Below are 26,747 nucleotides of genomic sequence, written 5' to 3'. Positions count from 1 at the left end.
TTCGACACGGACGTTAGGCACACGGTGTTTCGTATACTCCCAGACGCGAGAAGTACAGCGAATGGCCATAACCGAGGAACGGAGATGGAGCTGTGGCAGTTGCGAGTTAGGGGAAGTCGAAGTTGCGGTCCACGGGTGCGCGAGTGCTTCAACGTAAGCAGCACGTGAAGGGCGGTCTTCCGACAACAACTTCTCCCTCTTCCACCCCCAACTAAGAGTTGAAGTTGTGCTATGAAGAAACTTTCGAAATTTTCGCTCGCGGACCCTGATCTACCACTTCCAGGACCAGAAACACTGGGTTAGAGTACATAGCTTTGCAGGGCACGGTTTCCACCTTTCCTCGCGACTCGGACCCCAAGACAGAACGGCGATAGAATTCCAAAATCTTCTCGAGCTAATCGATCGTCATTTTGTTGCCTCTTATGGATGGTACCGACTGAATTTATTTCAAATGAAAGTCTAGAAACAAACACAAGGCCCAAGTCGCATCACCAACTCGAAGACAATAATCCGTTCGCCATATGTATATAAAAGACACCTACGAATCCGTGCCTTTGAGGACCCTTCTGGCACGCCTGCCAGTTCTAATTTTCCGGGGCTATTCAAGCTGTGGGTTTTATATAAGGGGCGAGCTCACCGACGGGGTATTCCATGCATAAATAATCTCCCCATATTCCTAGGACAATCGTCTCTTTATAAAACTACCTAGGTACGCATCCGAAGGATATAACCTAGCTTCCGCCCTTGCTCTCAAAACTGTTACGAATTAGATATATTCACAATCAAGGTAAACCTGTCTAGGGCATCAAACATGAAACATAGTAAGAGGGATACACTCATTGCGCCGCAGCCTGCACGCCATTGCCATTCACGCGCTCCAGGTGCTGAATTTCGGAGGCCTTACTGGTTTCCTTTAATCGCGAGTCCTCTCGAGGATAAAAATCAATCTTACCCTCGCCCTGGATCACTCCCATCCGGTCGAGAAACATCCGGGCCCGCACATATGGGTCGAGCTTCCAGTAGTTCACGCGAAGCCTCTCTGCCTGGTAAGCTCTGTCACTTTCGGCAGCCTGGACGTTGGTATTATCTTTGGACTTGGACGCGCTGATCCAGTCCGAGGTGGCCGTCAGGAACTCCTCGCCAATCTGTTCTCGTTCCCGGGCGAGTGCGTCGCGCGTGGTCGTGTCTTTCATGGCGTCGTTCTCGCTGTCTTCAGGCTCGATGTATTTGTAGGTCCACTTCTCGTTACCGCCCAGCTCTTCAAGGATTTGGTCGCGAGCGATGAATTTCTGCAGGTCGTCGACGGAGTTGGTGAACTGCACTTTGGCGGCGATTTCAGGGTCCATCCAGCCTCGGATCAGCCTCCAGATGCCTACAGATGGGTGTGATTAATTGCAAATTCATTCCTGTGGGGCCCACACGGTGCTATTACCAGAGAAAACCCATGGGGCGTTATGGATCAACAAGACTCCCAGAGACTCGGGGTAGTTTGCTTCGAAGCACTTAAGAATAAATTTGACTGGCGGGTATTCCTATATTGCCACGACATTAATACTTCGACCCCTTGGTTCTTAATAAGGGAATGGGCACAACTGACCATGTTGGAAAGAGAGAAGCCGGTCATGTCAAACAGAACGCACTAACAGAGCGTTAGGAAACCGGCAAGATCTCAACAACGGCGACAGAATAACTGACAGAAGTCTCCACCGGGGGCTTTAGCGTCATTCTGACAGACTCGATAACGTGAACAATGTATCGCTCCAGCGTCTCTTCACTTTGGGCACCGGGTTTGTGTAACTGGACCCGGATGGTGACAATGGGACGGCCCAGCTTGTCGATGCCATGCACATAACCCTTTCCCATGCGCATCTGAGCAAGCAGGTCTTTGCCTGCCTTTTCGTCGGCGGGATTGGATTTATCCTGCTCTTGCCTCGCAGCGTGGAGCTCGCCCTTGACCAAGACATCGTCGTCCACGTGCATCTCCTTGGAGCGCCACACAGTGGCCTCCATCATCATAGCAAAGGCCTTGCAGACATCCCACTTGCGCGCACGCAGGAAGCGCAGCAGCATTACATCGGGGTGGTCGTGCTTCAGAGTTTCAAGGACGGCTGTCCGCAGCTCACTGGGCGTGATCGCGGCGAGCGACTTCTGGATCATCTTGGACTCATTGTTCTGCAGGCCAAGCCCCTTCAAGTAGGTCATGAGCTTCTGCTGGCTGGCCCCTTTCAGGCTTGGTGTGGTCTTCTCGGACAGGTTGCTCCCGGTGCGGCTGAGAAGAGATTGTCGCCGTGCGGGCTGGGAATGCGTCGGGCTGGCGGGGTGCTCGTCGACGCATCCATTCGCTAAAGTCTCCTCGCTAGAGGGCATTTCAGCCGCCTTGAGGAATGCAGTCCATAGCCTTTGCAACTTAGCTTCCTGATCCGAGTTGAGATTTCCTAGGAAGCCTGGGCGAGGTCCGTCCGCGGCCATTATGAGTGATGATATTGATGGGTATTTGGCAGTGCAAAAGCAGAGTCCGAATAACACAAGGTCGATAGGTTCGCAATTCCTGGACGAGGTTCATACTGGGTGTTATATTGGAGGCGTCGTCCCTAGGATCGTCACGAATCCACATGAAACCCCTCACACTGGGAATCAGCCTCGGCCCTAAGATGGGCCACTGAGGTCCATGCGACATCCAGAGGGAAAGCCCAGAGGGAGCCGAAGAGAATCCATAGCGATCGTAGTGGGGTATGAGGGGATGATCGGCGGCAAGCCCAGCTATTCCCCGGATTCTAGCTAAGGCGATGTTGAGTGGTGGAGGGTGGAAGGGGAAGGGAGAAACCTCGGTCCACTCGAGCACATCTACATGTGGCGCCACAAAATTGGGAGCGCCCGTTATCGTTCTCCCCATTTTCCCTCGAGCACCTCCGCCTTCTGCAATCTCCAGTTGCGACCTCACTTCGATATTAAACCTGCATGGATGCCCCTCCTGGAGACTCGAGGGTTATCATTTGCCACGTCTCGAGCCCCAAGCACAGATCAGCAACTGCGCAGGGATCCATTCTTCTTTCCCCCACAGCGCTAAATCTATAACAAACCATGCAGTGTTTCGCCAGTGGAGTAGATAGCGTCATGGATTTCCCGGGGCAATTCTTCCCCTTCTGGATAGCCGTGCATCGATGCGAGCATTTACCAACACGACTGCAGGGACCATTCATGGAATGGCCAATCGCCGTGCTTCGCAGCTAACTGACACCTGATGCATTGAGGCCACCATTGAGTTGCATGCTAGTGATTGATACGACGTTTCCTAGTCCCTCGGGTTTCCCTCGGCCATCCACCCCTGGCATATGGATCTGGATGCCGGCAGGGATGAGAGGAAATGGAGTTGTCTGCTTCTGTAGATCCTATAGATCTATATCTCGGCTCTATGTCTCCCTTCGAGGGGCGCCGAGGTTGATACACCCACGATTCTAGGTCTGTAGTGCCTCGGGTCAGCCCTAGAAAAAACGCATCATTCAGCTATAAATTGCGTGGGACACTGCCAACCATCGCATCCAACACTTGTCCTTGCAGCTCACAACAGGAAATGGATAGAGACGCGCAATAATACTTTGAACCTGGTGTTTCTTCTTGATACTGGAAGAGAAGCAAGAGAAAATGTGAAATACGTAGACATAGACATGCGACCAATCTCCGCGTCTCGGATGAGGCAATTGGACAAGTTCACACGGGTGAAATGTATTCGATACTTGGCCGTCGAGAATTATCATATATCGTATTTCCGGACAAAGTATATACACCACTTTAATGCAATCCACATGCAACAGCATGCCATCTAGCTGTCCAGCAGCGGCGGCACCTTCTCGCAGAGATACTCGACAATGGCGTCGGGGCCACGCTCGACCTGCAGGCCGGTGGGGATGGCATGCAGCTTGATGGCGGGGTTGATCGACCGGGCAATGTCGTGGATCTGCTTGGCCTCGTCGGCGGTCCACATGGAAGCGCTGAACTAGAGTCAAAGGTCAGTCTGATGGGCTCGCAGACGAAATCCCAGCACTCGGATATCCCGACTGGGCGTTGCGATAGACGCAGGACTGGATTGCTTACCAGGACGTCGGGCATGTGCTCCTTGACCTTGGGTTCAACTTCCTCGATCTCTGGATTGCGTGAGCGACTGCTCTGGTCAGTTGAGGTCTCCATACTCACTCTCGCAGTTGTCGACGTGGACGATGGTATAACTGTCCTTAAGGCTGTCGGCAACGCGGCCGATCAGACGCTTTGCGCGCTCGGGCGCGGTGTTGACAGTGACGAGACGGAAGGGACCCTTGGGAGCAGACATGGCGGCGATGAGGAGCGAATGACGGGCGCGGCGGGTGGTCTTGACATATTAATACTTCGGTCTCGTCGCAATTCCCACAATTCGGTTGCTCAGATTCCCCACATTGTGGGTGGTCGGGTGAGATCTACTCCGCGCCCGCGATAAGAGCAGCTCGACTCGCGCTGTGCATTCTACCTTCCCGCATCGCTCCACCATGTCCAAGATCGCCTCGACGTTCTCACGTAAGTACGCGTGCCGTGGATGTAATATCCCCCAATTGACCGCGTCGCAGGCCTGGTGCGTTTCGTGCCCAAGTCGAACCCCTCCAAGGTTCTCATCGGCGAGCCCGTCGATCCCTCATTAGATGTCGGCCTGGCGCTGTACCAGGGCAAAGAGGTCTCGGTGCGCCCGTTCTCCGGCTCGTCGGTGCTGGACCCAGGTGCGGTGACCTCGACGACGGAAACAATCGGTCGCATCCTGTCTCCTCTGGCGCAGAGCGAAGTTGGATCCATTCGCTGCATCGGCTTGAACGTGAGTGGCCTCGACGATGATTGCGAAGAGCATCCTGCTAATCCCAGTCATGCAGTATGTCTCACACGCAAAGGAGATGTCCCTCCCAATTCCGGAGGTGCCCACGCTGTTCATGAAACCCTCCACCGCGCTGGCTGATCCCTGGCCTGCGCCTACCGTCCTGCCCAAGCTCACCCAACAGGATAGCACCGGGGACTATGAATCGGAGATGGTCATTGTCATCGGCCGCGACGCAAAGGATGTCCCCGAGTCTGAGGCGCTCGACTATATTCTGGGCTACACGGCCGCCAACGATGTTTCCAGTCGAACATCCCAGATGAACCAGAGCCAGTGGTGCTTCTCCAAAGGCTTCGACGGCGCATGCCCCATTGGTAAGATCATCCATTGCCCAGACACGCACCCAGTGAATATGGGCCAGAGTTAACTTTGGCATCGCTCAGGTCCCGTCCTAGTCTCCGCTGCGTTGGTGCCCGACGCCAGCAAGTTCCAGATCCGCGGTCTGAAGAGCGGCCGCGTGATGCAGGACTGCCCCCTGACGTATGCAATTCCCACTTTCTCGCTCCAGCTGTCGCTAATATTGATCTCGTCCTAGTGACCTCATCTTCAGCGTTTCCCAGCTGGTCAGCTTCCTCTCCCAGGGCACCACTCTGCCCGCCGGCACGATCATTCTGACCGGTACCCCACCAGGCGTGGGTGCAGCCAAGAAGCCCCAGGAGTTCATCAAGGCGGGCGACGAGTTCGCCGTCGAGTTGCTCCCGCACGTGGGCACGCTCATTAACAAGATCGAGCATCAGTAATACAGTGGTGACGACCCGGTGGATATGATCAATGGGCACCGCAGGAAGCGTAGCGCCGTGTATAGGTATGTGGTTTATATAGTTGGCTGTTACAGTCGCCCTTATAAATGTACAGAAATCGACGGTACAATTGCGGGGAATCGCGTGGGGAAGAAAGGGACTAACCGCCACTTTCCCACGGGCGTTAAGAAAGCATGATGAAATCACTGTGTGCAACTCTACATAGTCTCTTTGTCTATCGATGAATAGGCAGGTATACAGGACCGCATTTGTCATTTTTTGCCCAAAGTTCCATGAATGTATAAACTGAACATCCCCCACATTTGTCTCCGCAATCGGCGCTCATCCCACCGAATATAACTTCGATTCCCCGCGCCGGTCTCGGCCGCGTCGTGTACTACCAGTATGAAGACTTAGGGCCTTACTCCATCGCCGGAATGTCGGATTTGAGGCAAATCATGCAGGATAGATAATAGGTCCTAGCTTAACTACGCCTTTCCAATCAGTGCCGTTTTCCAAGTGTTCAAAAGGACCTGCTCGCGGGAACCGAGTGGTCGCCTCCTACAGCGATCGCCATGAGAAGGGTGTAATTGTAGAAACACCGACAGGTAAAAATCTTATCCTGAGTGCATGCTTACGCAGCCTCATCTAGACATGGCACATAATCCAACCGAGGCGACCCTCGTACATATCAACCATCACTACTCCCGGGGCCCAGCCCGCCCTGTCCATGACGAAACTCCTCGGCCCAAGGAAAGTTCTCAGACCTGGCTCCATCCTCGCGAAGCTGCCCAGTGGAAGGAGCAAAAAGCCATTCAACATCCACGGGGTGCCCGTCACTGGGAGCGGTTGCTTCCTATTCCGCATAGGAGAGAGGGAGTACGTGCCCACCTCGAGCCGGCCCGTTGCCCTGTACAGACCTATAGCCTGGATGATAAAGCCCCGGCATGAGTTATAGCACGGTTCGGCCGCTTGCGTCACCGGGTGTGATGTGCTGGTGGGACGATGATCAGCCAGTCATTATGGCGCAGCGTAAGTACAGAGGGCGCGATGAATGTATCATTATTTAATTGAAGGCTGCCATTACAACATTTCTCATAGTCTGAATTCCTAGTTCACTGTGTCAAGACGACCGAGTGCAACTCAGCGAGGTGAAGAACCCGCCGGCCCCACGTCTCCACATGGAGAAGCTGCACGACAATACAACAGCTCCGTCTGCAGAAAGAGCAGAGATGCGCTGTTGTCGCAAAAGAAACCCTCTCACTCAAATCATCATGTCCAACGAAACCGTCCGCCCAGCCTTCGCCAGCCGTCAGCGCCCATTGCTCTCCTACGGCATCGCCTTCCCCGCCGCCGCCGCCCGCCATGTCACCGAGACCTTCGGCGCTTCGCGGGTCTATATCATCTGTTCGGGGTCATTGTCCCGCAACACCGATGCGTTGGACCAGTTGACAGCATCGTTGGGACCGGATAAGGTCGTTGGGTGTCGGATCGGTATGCAGAGCCATACGCTGTGGTCGGAAGTATTGGAAATTGTTGAAAACGCACGGAATGTGCAGGCCGATCTGCTCCTGACACTGGGCGCGGGCAGTCTAACAGACGGAGCTAAGATCATTGCCTTGGTAGGTGCAACAAGCTGGTCTTCACCGGTCTTCGAACGCGTCAATGCAGTGTACAGGCTGCACAATTGCAAAATCCTAACAAGTCGCTCCATAGGCCCTGGCGAATGCCATCCACGCCGCTGACGAGCTGGAGACTCTCGCCGAGAGTCCCAAAAAACGGCAGTCCATCCACGCTCCCACTGTGCCTATCATCTCAGTTCCCACTTCCCTCTCGGCGGGCGAATATTCCAACTTCGCCGGTGGCACCGACGACCGCTCACGCCGCAAGTTCAGCTTCCAAGCCCCGCTGCGCGGCCCGGAGCTGATTATCCTCGACCCTATATTGGCACAGACCACACCCGACTCGATCTGGTTGAGTACAGGGGTGCGTGCTGTGGATCATTGCGTCGAGACGCTCTGCGCGGTGGTTGGGGTGACGCGCGAGTCGGATCGGCTGGCAGAGCACGCACTGGGCCTGTTGGTGCCCGGTCTGCTTCAGTGCAAAAAGAACCGTGACGACAGTGATGCATACTTGCAGTGTCAACTTGGATCGGTCGATGCGATGGCGGCGTGTACAAGCGGCTCGGTGGAGCTTGGTGCAAGCCATGGCATTGGGCATCAGGTATGTAAGCCTTCTACGTCGAGAATACTGACAAAGATGCAAAGCTGATTTATGGCTAGCTTGGTCCATTGGGCGTCGGACACGGAGAAACAAGCTGCATCCTCCTTCCGGCCGTGTGCAAGTTCAACGCCAAACACAATGCAAATCGCGATCGCCAAGCGCGCGTACGTCAATTATTAATTAATGACCCGGTCGTCTTAGGGGTACTTTGCGCACGCTCAGTCGACGTGGAAAGTTCTGACCTGGGCGACATTCTGGACGCCGTTATCCGCGAGATCGGCATGCCCCGGTCTCTGGGCGATGTGCGCGTGGGCCGTGACAAGCTGGATGGATTGGCAGCGCACAGTCTGCACGATCGGTGGTGTCACTCCAACCCCGTGCCTTTGAAAGAGAAGGAGCAGGTGCTAGAGATCTTGGAGATGGTTGTTTGAAGGCAGGAGATTCAATCAACTCGGCTGGTTCGCGGTGGGCAGCAATCGCAAGTTTTTTATTGATAGCTGATGTTCCAGAAACTGCTGCTTATATGTATGCATTTCCCGGGCGTGAAACAAAACTTAGAGAGGTGGAATAATATCAATAGCGAATGTGCTTTCCTGTCGATCAGTCGCTTTCACCATCCGAGTCATCATGCCCTCCATATGGCCGCTGGTATCTGAAGCCAGATCTAAAGCCACTGTTATCGCTATCGGAGTCATCGAAATCGAACTCTTCGTCATCAGAAGCACCATGGCTCCGATACCTCCTGTATATTGCGGTGGGGTCATCTTCTTCGTCCGACTGGGAAAGCTCTTCGTCGGGATATTCATTGGCCGGGTTATTCTCGGCTGTGTAGTGTAAGAAATCGTTCAAAGCTGGAACATTTGGGATCCCCATGCAAGCTAGCAGAGAGCTGAGAGGGAGAGGAAGGGGACCTTACCATTTGAATCGGCATCCTCGCTATCCCACTCTTCTTCCTCATCCTCGACAAAATGTTCCCAGTACTCCTCATCTTCGGCAGTGATCACAATCACACCCACACCATGACGGGATGCCCCAAGCGCCTGCAGCTGCTCCTCTGACTCCATTTCTGTCAACGGGTTCATGAGCATGTCGTCTTCCGCCAGCGGTCGTCGAATGTAGACATCATAGACATAATCATCGTCACCCTCTTCTGCTGGATGCGCGGATAAAGCCTCTGTCTCCGTCTCTGCGGGATTCATTGAGGGTTTTGGAGATTGCAAAGCCCGTGGTTGCTTAGGGGGCCGAGGCTTATGTTTCAATGGCGGTGGTGGTACCGCCGGTTGACGGATTGAAGATGGCGCCATGGTATGCTCACTGTCGTGGGAATCAACGTTCATGTCTTGCTCGATCTCGAGCGCAACCTGCTCGAACTCTTTTGCGAGCAGCTCAGACTCCTCATCCCAAGTTCTTTGCTTCACCTGCGCAGACTTCTCCATTGCGTCGGATATGTTGCTCTTGGCAGACGAGATAGCAGCCTGGCGCTCCTCTCTCCATCGCTTCTCAGCCTGGTTAACAACTGGTCGTTTTCTTGGCTTAGCCTGAACTATGGAGTTGAGTTCCAAGTCAGCAGGATTGACTGATATTCCTTTCTCGCCAGCTTTGGCCTGATCCACAAAGTCTGCAACCATCGAGGCCTGACGCGAGTGGGGTTTGCGTCGGAGCTGCTCAACAAGAACAGCGACCCCTGGGGCCGATCCATCTGCACGACGCTTTTGGATACCGCCGGGACTGCGGATGGAGCCTGGGCTCGTGGTGCTCGACCTTGATATTTGGAACCGCCGCATAGAAACGGGGCGAGCCGGCGACGCCGTTCGCGATGAAGACCCATTCCCCCGAGTCCGCGCCGTCAAAGCGGCGCCAGCACTAGACAAGACCTGTGGAGCAGGTTGTGAAAGGGAAGAGGATTGTATGGCTCGCCTCCGCTTCTCTTCAGCCTCCTTCTGGGCGGCGACGTGGCGTTGTGCTTCACGAAATTCGGCACCCGGCGACGTGGCGCGCACCAACGGTACACCACTAGATGAGGTATTTTGCGCTGACCGCCGGTTCGGGATATGTAAGCTGCTCACGGATCGAGGGCTGCGCAGAACTCGGTGGGCAGCGGGGTGAGGTGGTTTGGAGGGTTCAGTATTATTTGCGCCATCGCCGCTGCGAAGGGTGACCCTCTGGAACACGAAATCAGTGAAGCGACGCTTTGTCTGATGCAATGCAGACTGAATGTCTAAATGTCATTGTTAGCCAGGGATAATACGTTCCATTCAGTATTCGGCCTAAGAAGACAAGCTGCGTGTTGGAGGGGTTCCGAGTGTGGGGAAAAACAAGGGCAAGGGGAAAAAAAGGAGGAATTAGGTGACTTACAAAGAGTCTCCACGGGCTCTTCCTCGCGGCGGCGCTTGATGTTGATCTGCTCCGGCGGCAGAGCCATCTTTCCAAGAGACAGAACTTGACTATTGCGGAGTGCAGATGTCGGAGAAAGCTGAGATCGAGAGCTTGGCGCGTACCTTGATGTGATGGCTGGATCAGGCTTAGTCCCGTCACGTGTATCACCATTGGACTTGGCGCTTTTTGACCTTCGTCTTCCCTTCATCCTTCTTTCACCCAATGGTCCAATTGCTCTGTGTGGCAGCGACGATTTCCTTGACTGGTAATCTAAAACTCGAGATTTTCCTCCTGCTACCGGCTCCTCTACTTTCTACATTCACTTACAAGCCGGAAAATCCGGTGTAGTCGGGTAATACACGTGTGCATGCCAACCATGTATTAAACTTCTCACATTCAGCCCTAGGCAAGACAGGGCTGTTGTCTCCTATCCTCCCATGGCTGGTAATATTCAAAGCTAAATATCCGAGCCCGATTGATCACTCATCTGAGTCGGCATTACAGCCTATAGATGTCGCGGTCACTGGCAAGAAAACATCATTAGCGGCTGATTTGGAGAGTAGGCGTGAACTTTATACATACAACGGGCGCTGGAGATGCTCTCGTCCTTTAGCCTGGCTATTTACCCAGACACTCACGCTCTTTGCACCGACTGGGAATATACCATAACCGCGGCTGTCGATGACCACGGTCCCTGCGGACCATTCAAGTATGTCTGTCCACTCCTCTCCCCGGTGCTTCGCTCCAACATACATGCGCTTGTATGTGGCTCCCGCGTTACTGATGACGCAGGCAAGCCCAGAAGGACGAAAGATGTTGCCATAACGGACGAACCCTGGCTTATCTTAGCCACCATAAGGGTAATTAATAGCTCATACTTACCAATGCAATTGCGCTTGTCAAAATAATCGCACTGGTCTCCATACGCATAATGCTTGCGAGCGCGCATCAGGACTGGAAGCTTGCCCTGACACGATGGGCTCAAAACCAAAGACGGCCCGCTTCTGATCCCGTACAGATCCCCATAGAAAATGCATGGCTGGCCTTGCGTCCGAAGAAGAATCAATGCATATGCAATAGGTTTGAAAAATGGCACGATGATTGTCTTTCATTGCAAATCAGCTATGACTGCTGCGCTGCTGCATTCCCGTGCCTAGATAGACCTACCTCGAGGGATTGGCCCGGTTGCTTCAGAATGTCAGCGCTAGCTCACTTGAGTTCTGGTTGTGATCACTTACTGTATCGTGGTTTCCAACAAACGTCTAGGCACTCAAAGCTCAGCAACCGTATGTGACCATATGATGGTAGTGACTTACTACTGCATGCTTGGGGCTCTGTTCCACCAACGTCCCTCTGAATATCTTTCGAAGGTCACTGCGCTCTGTCTGTGACGCAAGTGCAAATTGCCCAAGAAGTGGCACGTCGAATAGAGACACCTGATAGTCCATGACTTTCAAATATCTCAGAAGATGTTCCACCCCCCCTCTCCAATACTCTCCTACCAAGAGATAGTTGGCACCAACTGTGTTCCGCAGATGGTCGACACAGTCTCTTTGGAAAGCAGCAGAGTAATGCTTGGCTGCGTCAATCCGCATCCCGCTGATTGGAAGCTCGGTTCCGATCCACTCCAGCCAGTGAAAGATGTCGGCTCGTACTTCCGAATTGTTGTGATCAAGATTGGCAAACATCAGGTAGTCATAGTTCCCATGTTCGTCACTGACATCTGTGGCCCACTGCTTCCCAGGCCCAGATATCTTGTATATTGCCTGCCTTTGCCGCAAGTTATCCCAATCGACACCATTGAAATGTTGGTGGTGATAGCCCATAGCGCTGTATTTTCCCGCACGTCCTGGAAAATTAAACCCCACCCACCCAGCAATGGTTTCTGGCTCTGATATCTCCACGTTTCGATCTAAACCCAGAAACGTCAACCCGCAGTCGCTTCGATCGGGCAAATAGAAATACCTTCAGGCTCAACCATTAAAGCAGGGAACCTTTCAACGGAGTCAGCTCCGGCTTTGTGGTTCAAGACAGTGTCCCACAAGATTCCAATCCCGATATCTTTAGCACGTCGTACTAAGGCTTGCAGATCCTCCTTGGAGCCCCAGCGTGTGGCTCTACTTCCTTTTTGGTGGAATTCTCCGATGTCATAGAGGTCGTATAAGTCATAGCCTGTTCCATGAGGTTCCATGCCCTTGCAGCCTGGGGGAATCCAAAGATAATCCACTCCGGCGTCTCTGAGACTCGGTAGTGCCTTCCGGAGCCGCTGCCAGTGTCGCTGATCAGCCGGCACGTGCCATTCAAAGCCCTGCATCATCAGCGTGTTTTGGGGAGTGATCAATGTCGCGGTCTTTTCTTGGTCGACGATCGTATCTAGAGAGTATCCAGTTGCATGGTGAGAACCAAATTGCCATGATGGAGTAGTCTGTTCACGCACCCTCAATTTCTTTCCATCTGGTTGCTTTTGTCCGCATCTTGACGCAGCAGCTAAGGAATGACAGCATGTGGCTTGCGACCACGCCCTCGCAATACCGATCAGATCAGTTCAACACACCGTTCGCTGTGTTGGACACCTCACAGCGCAACTGAGAACTGTCAAGACTCTTCTGGGTGATTTCCGATAGATCGACCGTGAGATTGGGAGTTTCAAAAGGCAGAGCCGGACAGAACTGAAAATAGTGACACGGACATCCCTGCTGTGCGATTCTACCTTGCTGTGAGCATATCGATAAGCTATTCATCCCAGACAACCAAGCTGTTCGCTGGAATGCACTGAGCAAGGAGGCTTATCTCAACGCACCATTAATCGCGTCGAACGCGGCTACACTTGCGCGGTTTACAGGTCGCACTCAATATATCTAGGAAGTGAGTCGCAAGTCCGCGAATCTATTGTAACGCAAGATAGGCAGAGGCCAGAAGGGCGTCGTATTTACATACACAGCTGTCAATGCTTTGAGACATTTTCACTAAGAATGGCACCGGTGGCTACAGATAAGTCAGAATCGCCCAAATCCCTCGAACACTTCAGCCCGTGGGAACCGTGCGATGGAACCTGCAGCCAATGGCGGACGCTCTCAGCATTGTGTGGCTCTAAGCATTCTGCGGGATCGCGGAAACTTGACCACCTTTTATATTTCAGCCTAATCTACTGTATCTGCGGGTCTGGAAGAAACGACGGACATTGGTGGCAAGCTTTTCATCGCAGGGGCCCGCATATAGTGTCCAACGAACATTGATCCAATAGCGCAGTGACGAATTCACACTACTCTCATCACAACGACACAAATTCTTAAGCATATGAAAGGCATTTTTGAGGTTAGGACGATATAATTCCCAAGATCGTTCCAGAGCCACCACTGTTAGAGCTCGTTTCAGACGATCCAACTTCTTATATCGGGATAGATCCGATGACATTCACTGGACTATTTTGAGATAATGCTTTGAGAAGGCGAAGAGCGAGATCGCTTCGCACTTGGGTGCGAGACAGATCACCATGAGCTTTACGACGCATGGGTTTGAACTTTTTCTGCGATCGGATTTTCTACACTGCTTCGTCGGGAGCATTCACACTGATGCTAAATAAAGCCAGCCGCTGTGGCTTGGAAAAGTAAGGACTTTCAGAATACGCTTTACCAGTACTTCTGAAGTTATGAACTGCCATGCTGGGACTTCACCATTGCCTGTTCCTCATCTCGGCTTTGCTAGTGGTATGGTTGCACGCGGCGAGCCCGGATGCGATTGTGCTCCTTGCGCAGTATGTGTATTAGGAACAGGATGCATACCAAGATGTAAGGCAAAACAGTGGAGGGGAATCAACTCGGGAAGAGGAGTTTAAAATGAAATGTGCGCAAGATTACTAAAGGAGCAGTTTGACACTAAGCTGCCACAGTGCCGAACAAACCGGATTCTATATTTATTCACTGACATGCGCGCAGGATCACGGAGACTTCTCCCCTAATCCGAACATTCTAATCGAGTTATTCCAAGCACTGTCATATTCTGTTAGTATTGATTTCCGGAGCATAGGCCCAGAAAACTGATTACTTACGCTTCGCAAACCTCCTCCACCGTGACGCCCTTCACCTGAGCAATAACGTGAGCGACACGAACAATAGCCACGGGCTCATTGCGACCCTTGACCATGCAGCCTTTTTGCCACTTTTCCTTCTTCATAGACTTGGGAAGATCAGGCGCTCCGTTTAGGAATTTCGCCGACGCATGTGAGGGCCGAATCTCACACTATTAGCCAGTCAGTTGTTGCCATCAAATGATCAAGCGTGGGGCAAGAGATATACCCAGGGACCATCAGTCTCAATTTGGATGCGTTCTAAAGGAATAGCCTTCACAACCTCTAGGTTTTCGTCGGTCTTCATACTGCACCCATTGACACCTATATCCAGGCCCAGCGCCACCAGCCGGTTCATCTCCTCCATTGTCCCTGTGAAACTATGCACAAGACCTCCCTTCGGGAGCTTCTCAAGCCGCGAGCCAAGTACCCTTTCGAAGTCTTCACTTGCAGCGCGAGAGTGAAGAAATAGGGGCATCTGCATTTCAATGGCAAGGTCGAGTTGAGCCTCGAAATACTTCAGCTGCGGTTCTTTCGGACTGAGGAATAATCGATCATAATCAAGACCGATTTCACCAAACGCGACCGTCAGCCCAGCCTTCTTGGATTCAATGGCCAGGGCTCGGAGCTCTTCAAGCATTTTCGATGGCCCACCTGGGTGTTCGTCGAAAAGCTTTGCTTGGCAGGGGTGCACTCCAACGGTGGCGTAGCAAAAACCCTCTTCATCCTCATTTGATTAGTTCAATTGCTTCCGTAACAAAAGCAATGCACACAAACAGCACTCACGGTACTTCCGAGCAATCTCAACCGCGTGGGCCGACTCCTCCAGGTCGGACCCGGTCACCATGAACTTCGCACAGCCAACATCACGAGCTCGCTGGATCACATCATCCAAATCGTCCTCATGGGCTTGCTTTCCATGGTAGCTACCACGGAACATGGGATCACTCAAGTTTATCCCGATCTGAAGTTTCGCAGTGTTAGATGATATGGCCTGAAACGGGTGGTCCGGGACCCGCAGATCAGAAAGGGTCACCTACATCAACGTATCGCAGCGCGGGACTGGCTGGAGAATCGTTTTCTGCCATATTCCCAGTCGGTCTTCTACTGGCAGCTGTTGAAAATGACGAGAATGACGGTTTGATTCCGAAAATGTCCGTGGAAAGACAGGAATGGGCAACAACTGGGGGGGATTCTGTGAGTATGTTTAGTTCAATGCGTACTCAGGCTTCACCCGTTTCATCGGACTGCTCGATAGCTTCTATGAGTCATTGGAGCCATGTCAGCCGCGGTGGCATACCTAGTCTAGTCTTGCAGACCGGGCTCAGAGCATGTCGCGCAAATGCTCTCGGATAAATCCTCTCTGGTCGCACAACGAACCTGCTGACGATGCTGGGCTTTGTGAGTGAGCTACGTCCAGCAGACACGATCTGCATCAGATGCAAAAGCTGTCCCTGTTGTCCTGGTTTCGTGGTCGAGGCGTCCAGAATATTTCCGTGTTGACTCAGGAAAGTCACCAGCCACAACTGAGGCGCTTTCTGTGGCTTGTGACTATGATTACATCATATTCTGCCTCAGGCATGCAGGCAGCAATCATTTTCCTCGGAGAGAAGTCCGGCTTCCCGCTCGGTGTTGTACCGAACACGATCGCTCGAGGGTCTGCTTCGCACGGTCTGCATCCCACGTTGCGAGGGGGCTGCGATTGATTTACGCAGGACAAACTGCGCACTCCGAGATTTACGAATCGCAAGCGACCGAGCCAGTTCGATGTATCGGGGGACGCGTCAGGTCGAACTAGCCCGGATGGTGTCGTCTGAGACGACACGAACGACGGGGACTGAAATGATCGTTATTGTATTCAACAGCTTCGCCAGGCGTCCCTCAACACATTGGCACGTTACCTAGGATACTCCGGGGTAAGTCCGGGGTTATGACCCTGGTGGAGACGCGCTGCTCGAGCCAACGGAGAACCACCGTGATAAGTTAGTCCCCGAGGCCATTGCTGAGTATTTAGCCTTCTCTGGCTGGCCAATCTGTCCCTTAACCACAAGTTCCTATCCTCGAGCTTAGCTTTTGGTGTCGCAGTCTCCTCCTCGATAACCGTCATAAGTCTAGCTCCCCACTACAGCTGGATTGCGTATTCTCCATCTTAGGCAAGATGGCAGACCAGAAGCTCCTCTCAGTGCAGCAAGTCTCCAGGCACAAATCACCGGAGGACTGTTGGATCGTGGTTAACAACCAAGTTTGGGACGTGACAGACTTTCTTGATGAGCATCCAGGAGGATCTACCAGTATGTCATTCTTCATTTACCAGTCACGCATGAAAAACGTTATCTGACGATAATCCTCCAGTCATCCTGAAATATGCTGGCCGTGATGCGACGCAAGCATACTCGGAAGTGCACGCTCCCAGTGTATTGCAAACCAATCTCCAGTCAGATAAACATAAAGGCACCCTCGACGAGTCCACAATAAACGCAGAGTGGACCAAACCACCACCAGAAGAGAACCCGAAAGTGACTCTCGAAAACGAAAAGCCTCCCTTGCATACTCTGATCAATTCGCATGACTTCGAGGTTGTCGCATCCAAGACAGCCAGCAAGAAAACATGGGCATTCTACTCCAGCGCGTCCACTGATCTCATCACGCGAGACGCCAATAAGTTGTGCTTCGATAGGATATGGTTCCGGCCACGGGTGCTGCGAAATGTTCGTGCAGTAGATACGCGAACCAAGATTCTGGGCGGCGACTACAAATTACCTCTTTTTGTAAGCCCAGCAGCAATGGCAAAGCTCATACATCCCGAGGGGGAATGCGCAATTGCTCAGGCCTGCGAGAAAAAAGGCATCATGCAAGGCGTATGTTCAGTTCCAATACCTTTTCTTTGCAATCATGCTCATCTATCTTGGCCAGATCTCCAACAATTCTTCGTACACCATGGACGAACTACGAGCGGCTGCGCCATCTGGCAGCTTCTTCTTTCAGCTTTACGTCAATCGTGACCGAGAGAGGTCCGCTGCACTACTTCGCCAGTGCTCTGCAAATCCCAATATCAAGGCCATTTTTGTGACGGTGGACGCTGCCTGGCCCGGCAAACGAGAGGCAGATGAACGCGTCAAAGCAGACGAGAGCTTGTCTGTGCCCATGTCACCATCGAAAGCGCAGAACGATAAGAAAGGCGGCGGTCTCGGGCGTGTGATGGCCGGATTCATTGATCCTGGTCTAACATGGGAAGACCTCAAATGGGTGCGCCGGCACACCCACAAGCCAGTGTGTCTGAAGGGAGTCATGTCTGCGGATGACGCCCTGCTCGCCATGAAGGCTGGGCTTGACGGGATCTTGCTGAGTAACCATGGCGGCCGTAATCTCGACACCAGTCCGCCTTCGATCATCACTTTGCTTGAAATCAATAAGCGGTGTCCAGAGGTCTTCGATGCCATGGAGGTGTACGTCGACAGCGGCATCCGTCGAGGTACGGATATCCTGAAGGCGGTATGCCTAGGTGCTACAGCCGTTGGCATGGGCCGCAGCATGTTGTTTGCTGCCAACTATGGACAGGATGGAGTTGAGCACTTGGTTGACAGTAAGTCATATTCTCCCCGTCAATCCTTCCTCGCCTCCCCAGACTCGAATAACGATACTGACTCGGATCTCGTCACAGTCATGCAAGATGAATTGGAAACCGCAATGCGCAATATCGGCGTCACCTCGCTATATGAGGTGTCCCCCGACTTTCTTCATACCGGAGACGTGGATCATTTAGTTCCGGCTTCTCGATCGCATCCGTATGCACGTGGTATAGCTAGAAGTCGCCGTCGGGATTCCCGGCTTTAGGCTCGGGATACCAGGAGCGCCCTTAGTAGAAAACGACAGAAAATACTTGGCCCATGTGGCCCTATGCTTTGATAGCTCAGTCTGATACCTAGTTTTTCATCATGAGCGTGGTAGTGTTGCCGCGGAAGACTCTGGATCGAATTATCTGGGACTATATATTTCAGATCGGTCCGTGCATGGAGCTCTGTGAATCCGATCAGGTCATTTTGAACTCTGCAAGTTAATTTGAAATCCACCAGCCAAGAAAACCGGGCAATAAACTTCTCACTATCAGAGCAATTAACCCAACTTGGGCCTCGGGCCATGGCGTTGTCGGCGAAGTCGGCGGTTCGTTCCCGTGCGGGCGATAAGACACCCCAACACTCCAACCGTCTCCAACTATTCGCACGGCGGGGTTCCCTCTCTCTTCCCCATTTGAAGAAGGGCCGGCCTTGTCCCACCATTGCGAAATCGAACACTTAGTCGGTTGATTAAACCATCACCTAACGCGACCTTGCTTCTTACTCCCCCTCCCCTCCCCCTTTTTTTCCTAGAACCTACGCCTCGGAGAGCACCAGGATTACCTGCACGATGCCCCTCAACTCCAAGGCTGTCTACTCCAAGTCGGACGCAGACTACGTTCCATTCGCGAGTCGCCGGAGTACTGTCCATAGTCGCCATGGCATCGTGTCGTGCACCCAACCGCTGGCTGCGGCCGCGGGTCATCGGATTCTGAGCCAGGGAGGAAACGCAGCGGTAGGTGTTTCCATGCCACCCATTCAGAACTCGTACTGACCCTTTGTGCAGGATGCGGCTGTTGCTGTTGGTAAGCATTATGATCCCTGACATTGCACGGCTCATGCGGAGCAAGATGAGCTAAATAAGCCTGCACTGCCTGATAGCGGCCGGAATGAATATGGCGGAGCCCGGTTCTACGGGGATTGGAGGTGACATGTTTTGCCTCTTCTACAATGCGAAGACCAAAAAGGTGCATTCGCTCAACGGGTCCGGTCGGTATCCAGGGAAAGCCACCCTGGACCAAGTGCGCAAGGATCTGAATATTGCACCCGAAACGCCAGGCAGCATTCCCATGTTGAGTGCTCTGGCCACCACAACTCCCGGTGCGGCTGCTGGCTGGGTGGACACGGTCGAGAAATTTGGTAGTGGCAATTTGTCTCTGGAGCAGATCTTGCAACCGGCCATCGAGATGGGGGAGGAGGGCTTTGTGGTCTCGGAACTCTCGTCGCACGATGTTAGTGCCTAGCTATCACCCGCGTGGGATATGATCAACTGATTAGCGTACAGTGGCAAGAAAGCGAGCAGAGCATCCGCTCGGCCTCGCCTAACTTTCGGGAGATGCTGAAGAAAGACCCCTCGGCAAAGGATGGTGTTCGCAGTCCGCTCCCTGGCGAAATCATGAAGAATCCCACACTTGCGAAGACCTTCCGCACGCTGGCAGCGGAGGGCAAGAAAGGGTTTTACCAAGGTCGAATTGCAGAGGAAATCGTCAAAGTCGTACAGAATCTCGGGGGCTATATGACGCTCGAAGATCTGGCGCACCACGCGGAGGTCGGCACCCAGGAGACAGAAGCCATCTCTTTGAAATTCACCGGCCAGGACATCGTGTCCAAACAAACCCCTGGGACGGATGGTGAACCCAACCAGGGTGTTGAAATCTGGGAACATCCCCCGAACGGACAGGGCATCGTCGCTCTGATGGCCTTGGGAATCATGGAGGAGCTGGAGCGCACAGGCAAGATCCCGCATTTCAGTGAAGCCCAGCACAACTCGGCAGAGTATCTACACGCCCTGATCGAGAGCCTGCGGATTGCCTTCGCCGACGCAGCCTGGTGGGTGGCTGATCCGGACGCTGAGCATGTTCCATCGCAGGGGTTGCTTGCGCGTGAATACCTTGCCGAGCGCGCGAAGCTCTACTGTGCCGACCACATAGCCGAGTTGCTTGATCACGGAAGCCCTGCACACAATCACTGTGATACGGTGTACTTCGCTGTGACCGATCGCGAAGGCAATGGCATTTCCTTCATCAACAGCAACTATGCCGGGTTCGGAACGGCGATCATCCCAGCTGGATGTGGCTTCACGTTGCAGAACCGCGGTGCCAACTTCACTCTCCAGCCTGGCCATCCCAATGCCCTCGCGCCAGGCAAGCGGCCGTACCACACTATCATTCCCGCCCTTGTCACCAATGTCGCCGACGGGTCCCTGCACTCGATATACGGCGTCATGGGAGGCTTCATGCAGCCCCAGGGACACGTGCAGGTGTTGCTCAACATGCTCGCCTTTGGATACCATCCCCAGGCTGCCCTCGACTCACCCCGAATCTGTATCAAGGCTCCGACTTCCGGGGATGATCGCACGGTCTGTGTGGAGGAGGGTATCAGCGATGCGGCGATCGAGGGTCTGCGTCGACTCGGGCACAAGGTTGATGTGCTGACCGGCTGGCAGCGTGCCATGTTCGGTCGCGGCCAGATCATCCGTCTGCACTACGACGAGGGCCAGCTCGTGTATAGCGCAGGCAGTGATCCGAGGGGCGATGGAATGGCGTTCCCACTCCTTTAGCTGAAAATATGGAAGGTACTCAGCCGGCGCTCGAGGATGTATGGCGCGAGGGCTCGTGGAAATCGTACGGGGCATTCGCCATACCTACCTTCTGGCAGCCTCGCTTACTGTGGATATATTAATCTATACATATGTACTTCCTGTCTCGCGTTGCCACTAGATGCCAAGTGTCTCGCAGGGGAAGTCAGACATCCGCGTATAAACGGCTCTCGACCTTTCTCTGACCTCGCTTCATGTGGACTCCACATTTAGCTCCCAATCAACAGGTGGAATGCTCTCCTGATTGGACGATACACACTGATACGGGAGACAAGCTTTTCCAAACCAGATTAGCGCAGCCCCGACCGCCACGCTGCAGCCCCCGGGGCTGTAACACGGAGGGGGTTTACAGCGATACCACGATCCTTTGCTAATACCGTAATTTTCCTGGATAGAGCAGTGCTTATCACCACGACTAACAGGGGTTCGTAGGTGATAGGGGCTACGCAGTGGCAAGAATCGTGTCGATCTGTACGGACAGCCTAGCGACCGGCGACCGGCGAAGGCGATAGGTTCGTCTTAGTCGAGCACGCAACGATCAGTGAGAATAGATTGGTGAAGAAGATCAAGTCTGGCATGTCTGTTGCTCTTGAATATTTTTATTTGGGACGCGTCATGGGTCCCTTTTGCTTCTGCCTGGTGGTAACTTATATATCGATTGTTTCCAGGTTCCATTTCCACGCCGACGCCAACTGTACTGTACTTTCCTACTTTAGGAACGAACAGAATAGTTAGGTTGCCTATTAATGTAGGATGATGTGCTCAGGTACAAGGACCATTATGTAGGAAGGGGTCTGCGCACGCACTGGGGAAGATCAACCGAAGGAATCGATGGGCGCGGGAGATGTACTAATGAAGGCAAAAGAAGCTCGCCACTACGCCGCTAAGCTTAGGTGAGTACTTTTAGGTACAAGTTAGGTGTAGGAGTGGGCCCGTTAAGAAGTCGTAGTCGGCAGCATTATAATTCCGCTCCCCTACACCTAGTGCTTACTGTAGGTGAGCTGCACCCATTAGGTAAGAAATTTCTATGGCTACCGAGCTGGTTATGCGTCCTGCTTATTAATTATATCGAGATCCATCCATGGATCCATGGATGCATCGACTGAGTTCCTAGGATTCAATCCACTGATTTTAATTGATCGAGATAGGTGTACTGGGAGATTATAAAGAAAACTATTGGTATGATTAGCCTCTTTTAGTGACAGGGGCTAAAACAGACTTAACATGAGATTAATGATGGGAATTACAGTAGGTTATGAAGATGGCAAGGTTCCCCACCTTGGAAGGTTCCCTATCCAGCTGAGTAACCTGCCATTTCTACACCCAATGAGCGTGTGTAGCTCACGAGGACTGGAATATCGGAGATATAATACCCCGAATACGAGGTCTTGGCGGGACCACTCCTACCCCTAGTGCGCTGTAACCGGCATCCTTAGTGATCCTTGATTTTTTTGTGTTCTCGGATTTCGTCATGACGGAAACGGCAGGGTCATGGCCGAATGCGGAGCCCAGAAGAAAACAGGCCTTCCAGTGACCCTGCGCCTTACCGGCCTAGGGGAATGACTTGACTGAATTCCCGAGGCCCCCCCCGCCCCCGACGATCAAGTCGTATAGAGGCCGCCTGAAATGGCTCTCTTTTCTTGTCTGACAGGCGTCCAACTGCGGAACCATTGGACTTAACAGGTGCAATGTTGGCATTGACTGTGACCGTGTCAGTATATGGAGGCAGGATATCGGGATCCCTCAAATGCAATCCTACACTGAAGATAGCGGAACTCGTCGGTATACATGACACCCAAGGCGGCCAATCTCGAGTCCGCGCGTTCTGTGAATTTTAAAAGATCGAGCGAGCCCGCCCGTGGGGCGCCCCGCCAGAAACGAGCTCCTATCCGGGTGGTCAGCATATATATAGGGGTATGGACACGGCCGCTCTTGCCGTGATTTAATGGACCCTTGATACTTTTTTTCCCATTCCATTTTCTCTTTCTTTTTTTGTTACGTTCTTTCCTTGTGTTTCCGACCCTCCTTTAGCCCCGGTGGTTGATGGTTGCCCTCGATGTTTCGTCCCGGCCTTCTTCCCTACTACATTTCTCTGGCGATCTTCTTATTTATCCTCTTCAGAAAACTGCCGTCAATTACTGAAGCCGAGTCGACTGCTCAAGTTGCGCCTGCCGAACACGTCTATCATGGTCTCTTGAAATCCCCTCCAGGGGCTGGAGATGACTCGCAAGTCATCCCTCCACAGCCTGAGCAACTCAACTCGAACCCCGATTTAGCACAGCCGTCGCTGGGGCAGATAGCCCAACAACAGGCGCTGCGCCCAGGTGACATTCCTGCTCAACCTCATGATGATTCCACTCTTTTCGACCCCGAACCGTCGCCACCAGAACCCGGCGGTGTAATCGGCTCTATGCGCGATATTCGGTATCTACTTCCACCCGCGCCGGATGTGCAGCCAGCAGAACTAACAGAATCCGCTCCAGCGACCCACGATTCTATCAGGGAGGCCTGTTGACCCTGACCAACCAAACCTCCTCGCCCCCCTCGCAGCCCATGATCTACGACCCGTACCCAGACTACAACTCGCCGGAGTGGCAACGGTCATGGAAAGGCCACTTTCATGCCTGCGAAGGCCCGCGCGGTCGAGCTCTCGACCGTCTCAATCCAGAGGATATGATGTCCGTTTATATTGGGACCCAAGAAGGTATTTAGAGCCAGTCTCGTCCTCGCCCGTTGCGGGGTGAATTGAATGGATTGAATCGCCTAACCACCGCGGCAGGTTTCCCTCGTCCGAAGCTGGGCGCGTTCGATGCCATGGGCCTCGACGGCCAAGTCTGCGCCGATCGTTACAGCCGCTACGGAGTCTACGGATACGGCGAGAACCATCCAGATGTCGAGGGGTTCCAGAAGCCATCGCCTGTTAACTGGGAGACGGTCAACTGGGCCACGTTGCAGGCCAAGTGCTACTCCCGCAATGCCGACCGATATGCGCTCGGGCGTGATAACTTGCGAACCGTCCTCGGGTTGCCTTCGGGTTTCTCTACCCAGAGAGAGAGGGGAGACGGGCATAAAAGCAGTTCTGGTGGGTCGTCAGGGGCTGTGCAGCGGCATAAGGCCCGCTCGGCGTTGCTGATCCGCGTCTGGCACACCATGGAGTGGACCCCCAACCTCATCCACTATATCCGATCGGTAATTATGGAGCTAAGTTTGCATTCCGGCGGCGAGTATGATGTCTTTATTCTCGTGCACGTCAAGGATGACACTCCGATCCATACCGACACTACCGCCGCCGAGAAGCTCAAGAGGATGTATGTCCCGGCTGAGTTCCGCGAGATGGCGATCTTGTTCAACAACCATGTGTTGGAATCGTGGTATCCGGACGTCGAAGAGCATGAGTATGATCTACCCCGAGCTAGTTTAGAATGATTGATTGCTGATTAAGCCCTATATATAGTGCCCAGTTCCAACACCTCCAGCCTATCCAGATCTTCTCCGAACTCTACCCACAATTCGAATACTACTGGCAGCTAGAAGTTGACGCTCGTTTTACCGGCCATACCTACCACTTCCTGGATAAAGCTATCGAGTTCGCCAAGCAGCAGCCGCGCAAATACCTATGGGAGCGCAACGCATATCACTATATGCGCGACGCCCACGGTCCTTGGGATACCTTTATGCGGATGGTGGACGAGTTGATGGTCGACCTTCCAAGTGTTTGGGGTCCTGTCAGCAAGGAAGGCGTTAATCCTATTGGGCCTGAACCGCCTGTCAACAGCCCAGAAGAAGACGACTATATCTGGGGCGTGGGTGAAGAGGCTGATGTGATCACTTTCCTGCCCGTCTTTGACCCAGCCGATACAGACTGGACCTATCCCGATATGATGTGGAATTTAGACCCCGCGAATACGCCCCGCCGCGCCTCCGTTATCACTATGTCGCGGTTATCAAGACGTCTTCTCCACGAGGTCCACGAGGCGCAGTCTAAAAAGGGCTGGGGTATAGTGTCGGAGATGACCGCGTCGACCTTTGCGCTCTGGCATGGTCTTAAGGTCGTCCATGTCCCACACCCGGTCTACATCGATGGTCAATGGACGCCGAAGGAGTTGGCCCGGATCATGAACCCCGGTACTCCTGAGAAGATCAACGGCGGACCGGACAGTTTCTGGAACTATTACCAACACACTTTCGAGCATATTTTCTTTCGCATCTCCTTTATGTACTCGTCGCAGACCGCTGAGGATCTGTTTCGCCGGTGGATGGGTTACAAGGTTGACCCCAACCAAGCCACTGACGGTCATCCGGTATGTCACTTTGGGGGGTTGGCTATGCGTTTTCATTGATTGCAGTCGCTGACATATTTTTCTCATCTCACAGCATCAAGATCATTATGGTCGAAATTGGTATGACAGCGGTGATCTGGTATGTCGATGCGCAACTCATCCTGACAAGTTAAATGTCTCATTCCGTGCTAACTGTATCTGTTTCCAGCGCGAGGATTTATACGGCCGCCTCTGTTACCCATCCACGTTCCTTCATACCATCAAAAGCGCCGAGGAGGTGAAAGGACCAACCCCTCCAATCGGAATATAGCCTCCGAGGTAGAGTATAATATCTTCCTAGATGTCAAGTTGACTCCTCTGTTCTGTTGTTTATTCGGCGTCGGGCGGCGGTCGGTGTTTTGTACTATACCACCCGTTTTATATGTAAAGCGTTCTACAGCTCTTATACAAATTATGAGATTTCATGATATTCCATTTATCAACCTGGGCTCCCGCTCCTCGGATGAGCAGAATGTCTCAGTAGGCCACCTTCGGTGGGGAAATTGCAGCCAAAACACCCTGATATAGTGAGTGACTCCGCGAAAGGCGACTAGCCAAGCGGTCCAGCTCATACTACCATCGTATCATTCGCGGCGCTGAGATTGTCTAACATAGCTCGATACTTGACGCTGGTATGCTCTCAATCTCAAGATATTCTTGGCCAGGCTAATGGCAATAGAGCTACCCAGTTGCCGGGAAGAGAACTTCCATGTTGCACACCCCCAATTGCTAGCCGAAGGTCAGTATAGTAACTTCGTGTCGCTTCACAGGGAGTAAGATGTTCACATACGAACGTTGACCCAAAAGCAAATCTCCTGGTCAGCACAGAATCAGTGATGAAGCCACCGAGCGTGCTCCCCACAATAGAAGCAATGTTGCCAATACTAACCATTAAAGCCACCCTTGAGCCTTTGACGCAGGGTACCACAAGGCCAAAGAGAGGCCTGCAGCCTTTGGAATTAGATCGTTAGGAATCCTCCTACGGAGATGCTTCTGACAACACACGTACAGTTTACCCGCCAATATCCCCGATGCTGCAAGCCCTGATATCGCACGACCCAAGTTAAGGCACCAAGGGACTGGGGATACTGCGCAAATAATCGAGCTGCAGATGACACCAGGTAGGTTCGCTTGGGTCCAACACAAGCATTTAGTTTGCTCTAGATCGGCTGCGAGGCCATCTGTGCCAGGGATAGGCGCTTCCATACCGTCCCATGTTGCTGGTAGATTTCGAAGGCTTTATACCACCCTGTGTAGCCAGTGTTGGACCTCCGAGAATATTGCTGTCTAGCGCGACCATGACATCTGCCAGACCGAAAGTTGTTGAGACCAACCACAGTTTTGTGCCAGTGGGGAATTCTTGCTATGATGTCTCTTCAGGCTCCTGGCTTCCTCTGTGGTCAATGCCAGCGGAAAGCGTGTTGATATTGCAATCCTGGCCATTGTCGTTGTTAGGCCTAGCTGCTCTCGAGACTGAGGTTGTGTCCGTGTGTACAGCCATTCTTTATACGAGAGATTTGAGAAACACACAAGCGAGACTGCTAAGAACGACGGCGGTGGAGCAAGAGAATCGACGACAAGCAGACAAACTGGAGGGAGTAGGGCTGACGTCGACGGGGCCAATGGCTTTTCTGATCAAAGTGACCGCAACCCTCCGAAGGATGTCGAATAGTTAAAACTGAACGATATGCTTTGTATTT

At 52.9% G+C, this 26,747-nt stretch overlaps 10 protein-coding genes across 10 annotated transcripts; 5 read left to right on the top strand and 5 right to left on the bottom strand.

Annotated features, from left to right (window-relative positions):
- Positions 1-836: 836 nt before the first annotated feature.
- On the bottom strand, positions 837-2,469 carry N7459_005583 (CRAL-TRIO domain-containing protein; the record flags this gene model as incomplete). Its single annotated transcript, XM_056944767.1, has 4 exons — positions 837-1,372; positions 1,433-1,532; positions 1,598-1,639; positions 1,696-2,469. 4 exons carry the CDS (start codon positions 2,467-2,469, stop codon positions 837-839), a joined length of 1,452 nt encoding a protein of 483 aa, XP_056799102.1.
- A 1,351-nt stretch (positions 2,470-3,820) lies between these two features.
- N7459_005582 (uncharacterized protein) lies at positions 3,821-4,324 on the bottom strand (the record flags this gene model as incomplete). Its single annotated transcript, XM_056944766.1, has 3 exons — positions 3,821-3,994; positions 4,093-4,142; positions 4,192-4,324. 3 exons carry the CDS (start codon positions 4,322-4,324, stop codon positions 3,821-3,823), a joined length of 357 nt encoding a protein of 118 aa, XP_056799101.1.
- Positions 4,325-4,517: 193 nt separating this feature from the next.
- On the top strand, positions 4,518-5,631 carry N7459_005581 (fumarylacetoacetate hydrolase family protein; the record flags this gene model as incomplete). The annotated part of the gene is made up of 5 exons (XM_056944765.1): positions 4,518-4,545; positions 4,596-4,834; positions 4,890-5,205; positions 5,275-5,371; positions 5,427-5,631. 5 exons carry the CDS (start codon positions 4,518-4,520, stop codon positions 5,629-5,631), a joined length of 885 nt encoding a protein of 294 aa, XP_056799100.1.
- Positions 5,632-6,905: 1,274 nt separating this feature from the next.
- On the top strand, positions 6,906-8,285 carry N7459_005580 (iron-containing alcohol dehydrogenase; the record flags this gene model as incomplete). The annotated part of the gene is made up of 3 exons (XM_056944764.1): positions 6,906-7,253; positions 7,348-7,854; positions 7,914-8,285. The coding sequence occupies 3 exons, from the start codon at positions 6,906-6,908 to the stop codon at positions 8,283-8,285; spliced, it is 1,227 nt and encodes a 408-aa protein (XP_056799099.1).
- Positions 8,286-8,454: 169 nt separating this feature from the next.
- Positions 8,455-10,363, bottom strand: N7459_005579 (Iwr1 domain-containing protein; the record flags this gene model as incomplete). The annotated part of the gene is made up of 3 exons (XM_056944763.1): positions 8,455-8,678; positions 8,771-10,072; positions 10,210-10,363. Coding segments are annotated over 3 exons (1,680 nt in total), but the record flags the coding sequence as incomplete, so codon positions are not given.
- Positions 10,364-10,802: 439 nt separating this feature from the next.
- N7459_005578 (alpha-amylase) lies at positions 10,803-12,704 on the bottom strand (the record flags this gene model as incomplete). The annotated part of the gene is made up of 7 exons (XM_056944762.1): positions 10,803-11,065; positions 11,113-11,335; positions 11,398-11,418; positions 11,469-11,492; positions 11,547-12,142; positions 12,196-12,603; positions 12,668-12,704. 7 exons carry the CDS (start codon positions 12,702-12,704, stop codon positions 10,803-10,805), a joined length of 1,572 nt encoding a protein of 523 aa, XP_056799097.1.
- Positions 12,705-14,167: 1,463 nt separating this feature from the next.
- On the bottom strand, positions 14,168-15,732 carry N7459_005577 (3'-5'-exodeoxyribonuclease; the record flags this gene model as incomplete). The annotated part of the gene is made up of 6 exons (XM_056944761.1): positions 14,168-14,219; positions 14,279-14,469; positions 14,526-15,016; positions 15,083-15,260; positions 15,337-15,491; positions 15,597-15,732. 6 exons carry the CDS (start codon positions 15,730-15,732, stop codon positions 14,168-14,170), a joined length of 1,203 nt encoding a protein of 400 aa, XP_056799096.1.
- Positions 15,733-16,454: 722 nt separating this feature from the next.
- On the top strand, positions 16,455-18,130 carry N7459_005576 (FMN-dependent alpha-hydroxy acid dehydrogenase; the record flags this gene model as incomplete). Its single annotated transcript, XM_056944760.1, has 3 exons — positions 16,455-16,587; positions 16,649-17,154; positions 17,210-18,130. 3 exons carry the CDS (start codon positions 16,455-16,457, stop codon positions 18,128-18,130), a joined length of 1,560 nt encoding a protein of 519 aa, XP_056799095.1.
- A 570-nt stretch (positions 18,131-18,700) lies between these two features.
- Positions 18,701-20,689, top strand: N7459_005575 (gamma-glutamyltransferase family protein; the record flags this gene model as incomplete). The annotated part of the gene is made up of 4 exons (XM_056944759.1): positions 18,701-18,865; positions 18,917-18,935; positions 19,012-19,361; positions 19,415-20,689. 4 exons carry the CDS (start codon positions 18,701-18,703, stop codon positions 20,687-20,689), a joined length of 1,809 nt encoding a protein of 602 aa, XP_056799094.1.
- Positions 20,690-22,784: 2,095 nt separating this feature from the next.
- On the top strand, positions 22,785-25,318 carry N7459_005574 (DUF3405 domain-containing protein; the record flags this gene model as incomplete). Its single annotated transcript, XM_056944758.1, has 5 exons — positions 22,785-23,177; positions 23,231-23,432; positions 23,508-24,123; positions 24,183-25,029; positions 25,103-25,318. The coding sequence occupies 5 exons, from the start codon at positions 22,785-22,787 to the stop codon at positions 25,316-25,318; spliced, it is 2,274 nt and encodes a 757-aa protein (XP_056799093.1).
- Between the last annotated feature and the right edge of the window lie 1,429 nt (positions 25,319-26,747).

Source organism: Penicillium hispanicum, assembly GCF_028827665.1.
Source record: "Penicillium hispanicum strain IBT 35686 chromosome Unknown utg000005l_segment0_segment0, whole genome shotgun sequence".
Classification (NCBI taxonomy): Eukaryota; Fungi; Ascomycota; class Eurotiomycetes; order Eurotiales; family Aspergillaceae; genus Penicillium; species Penicillium hispanicum.
The sequence above is the reverse complement of the archived record's forward strand: the minus strand, read 5'-3'. Positions and strand labels throughout refer to the sequence as shown.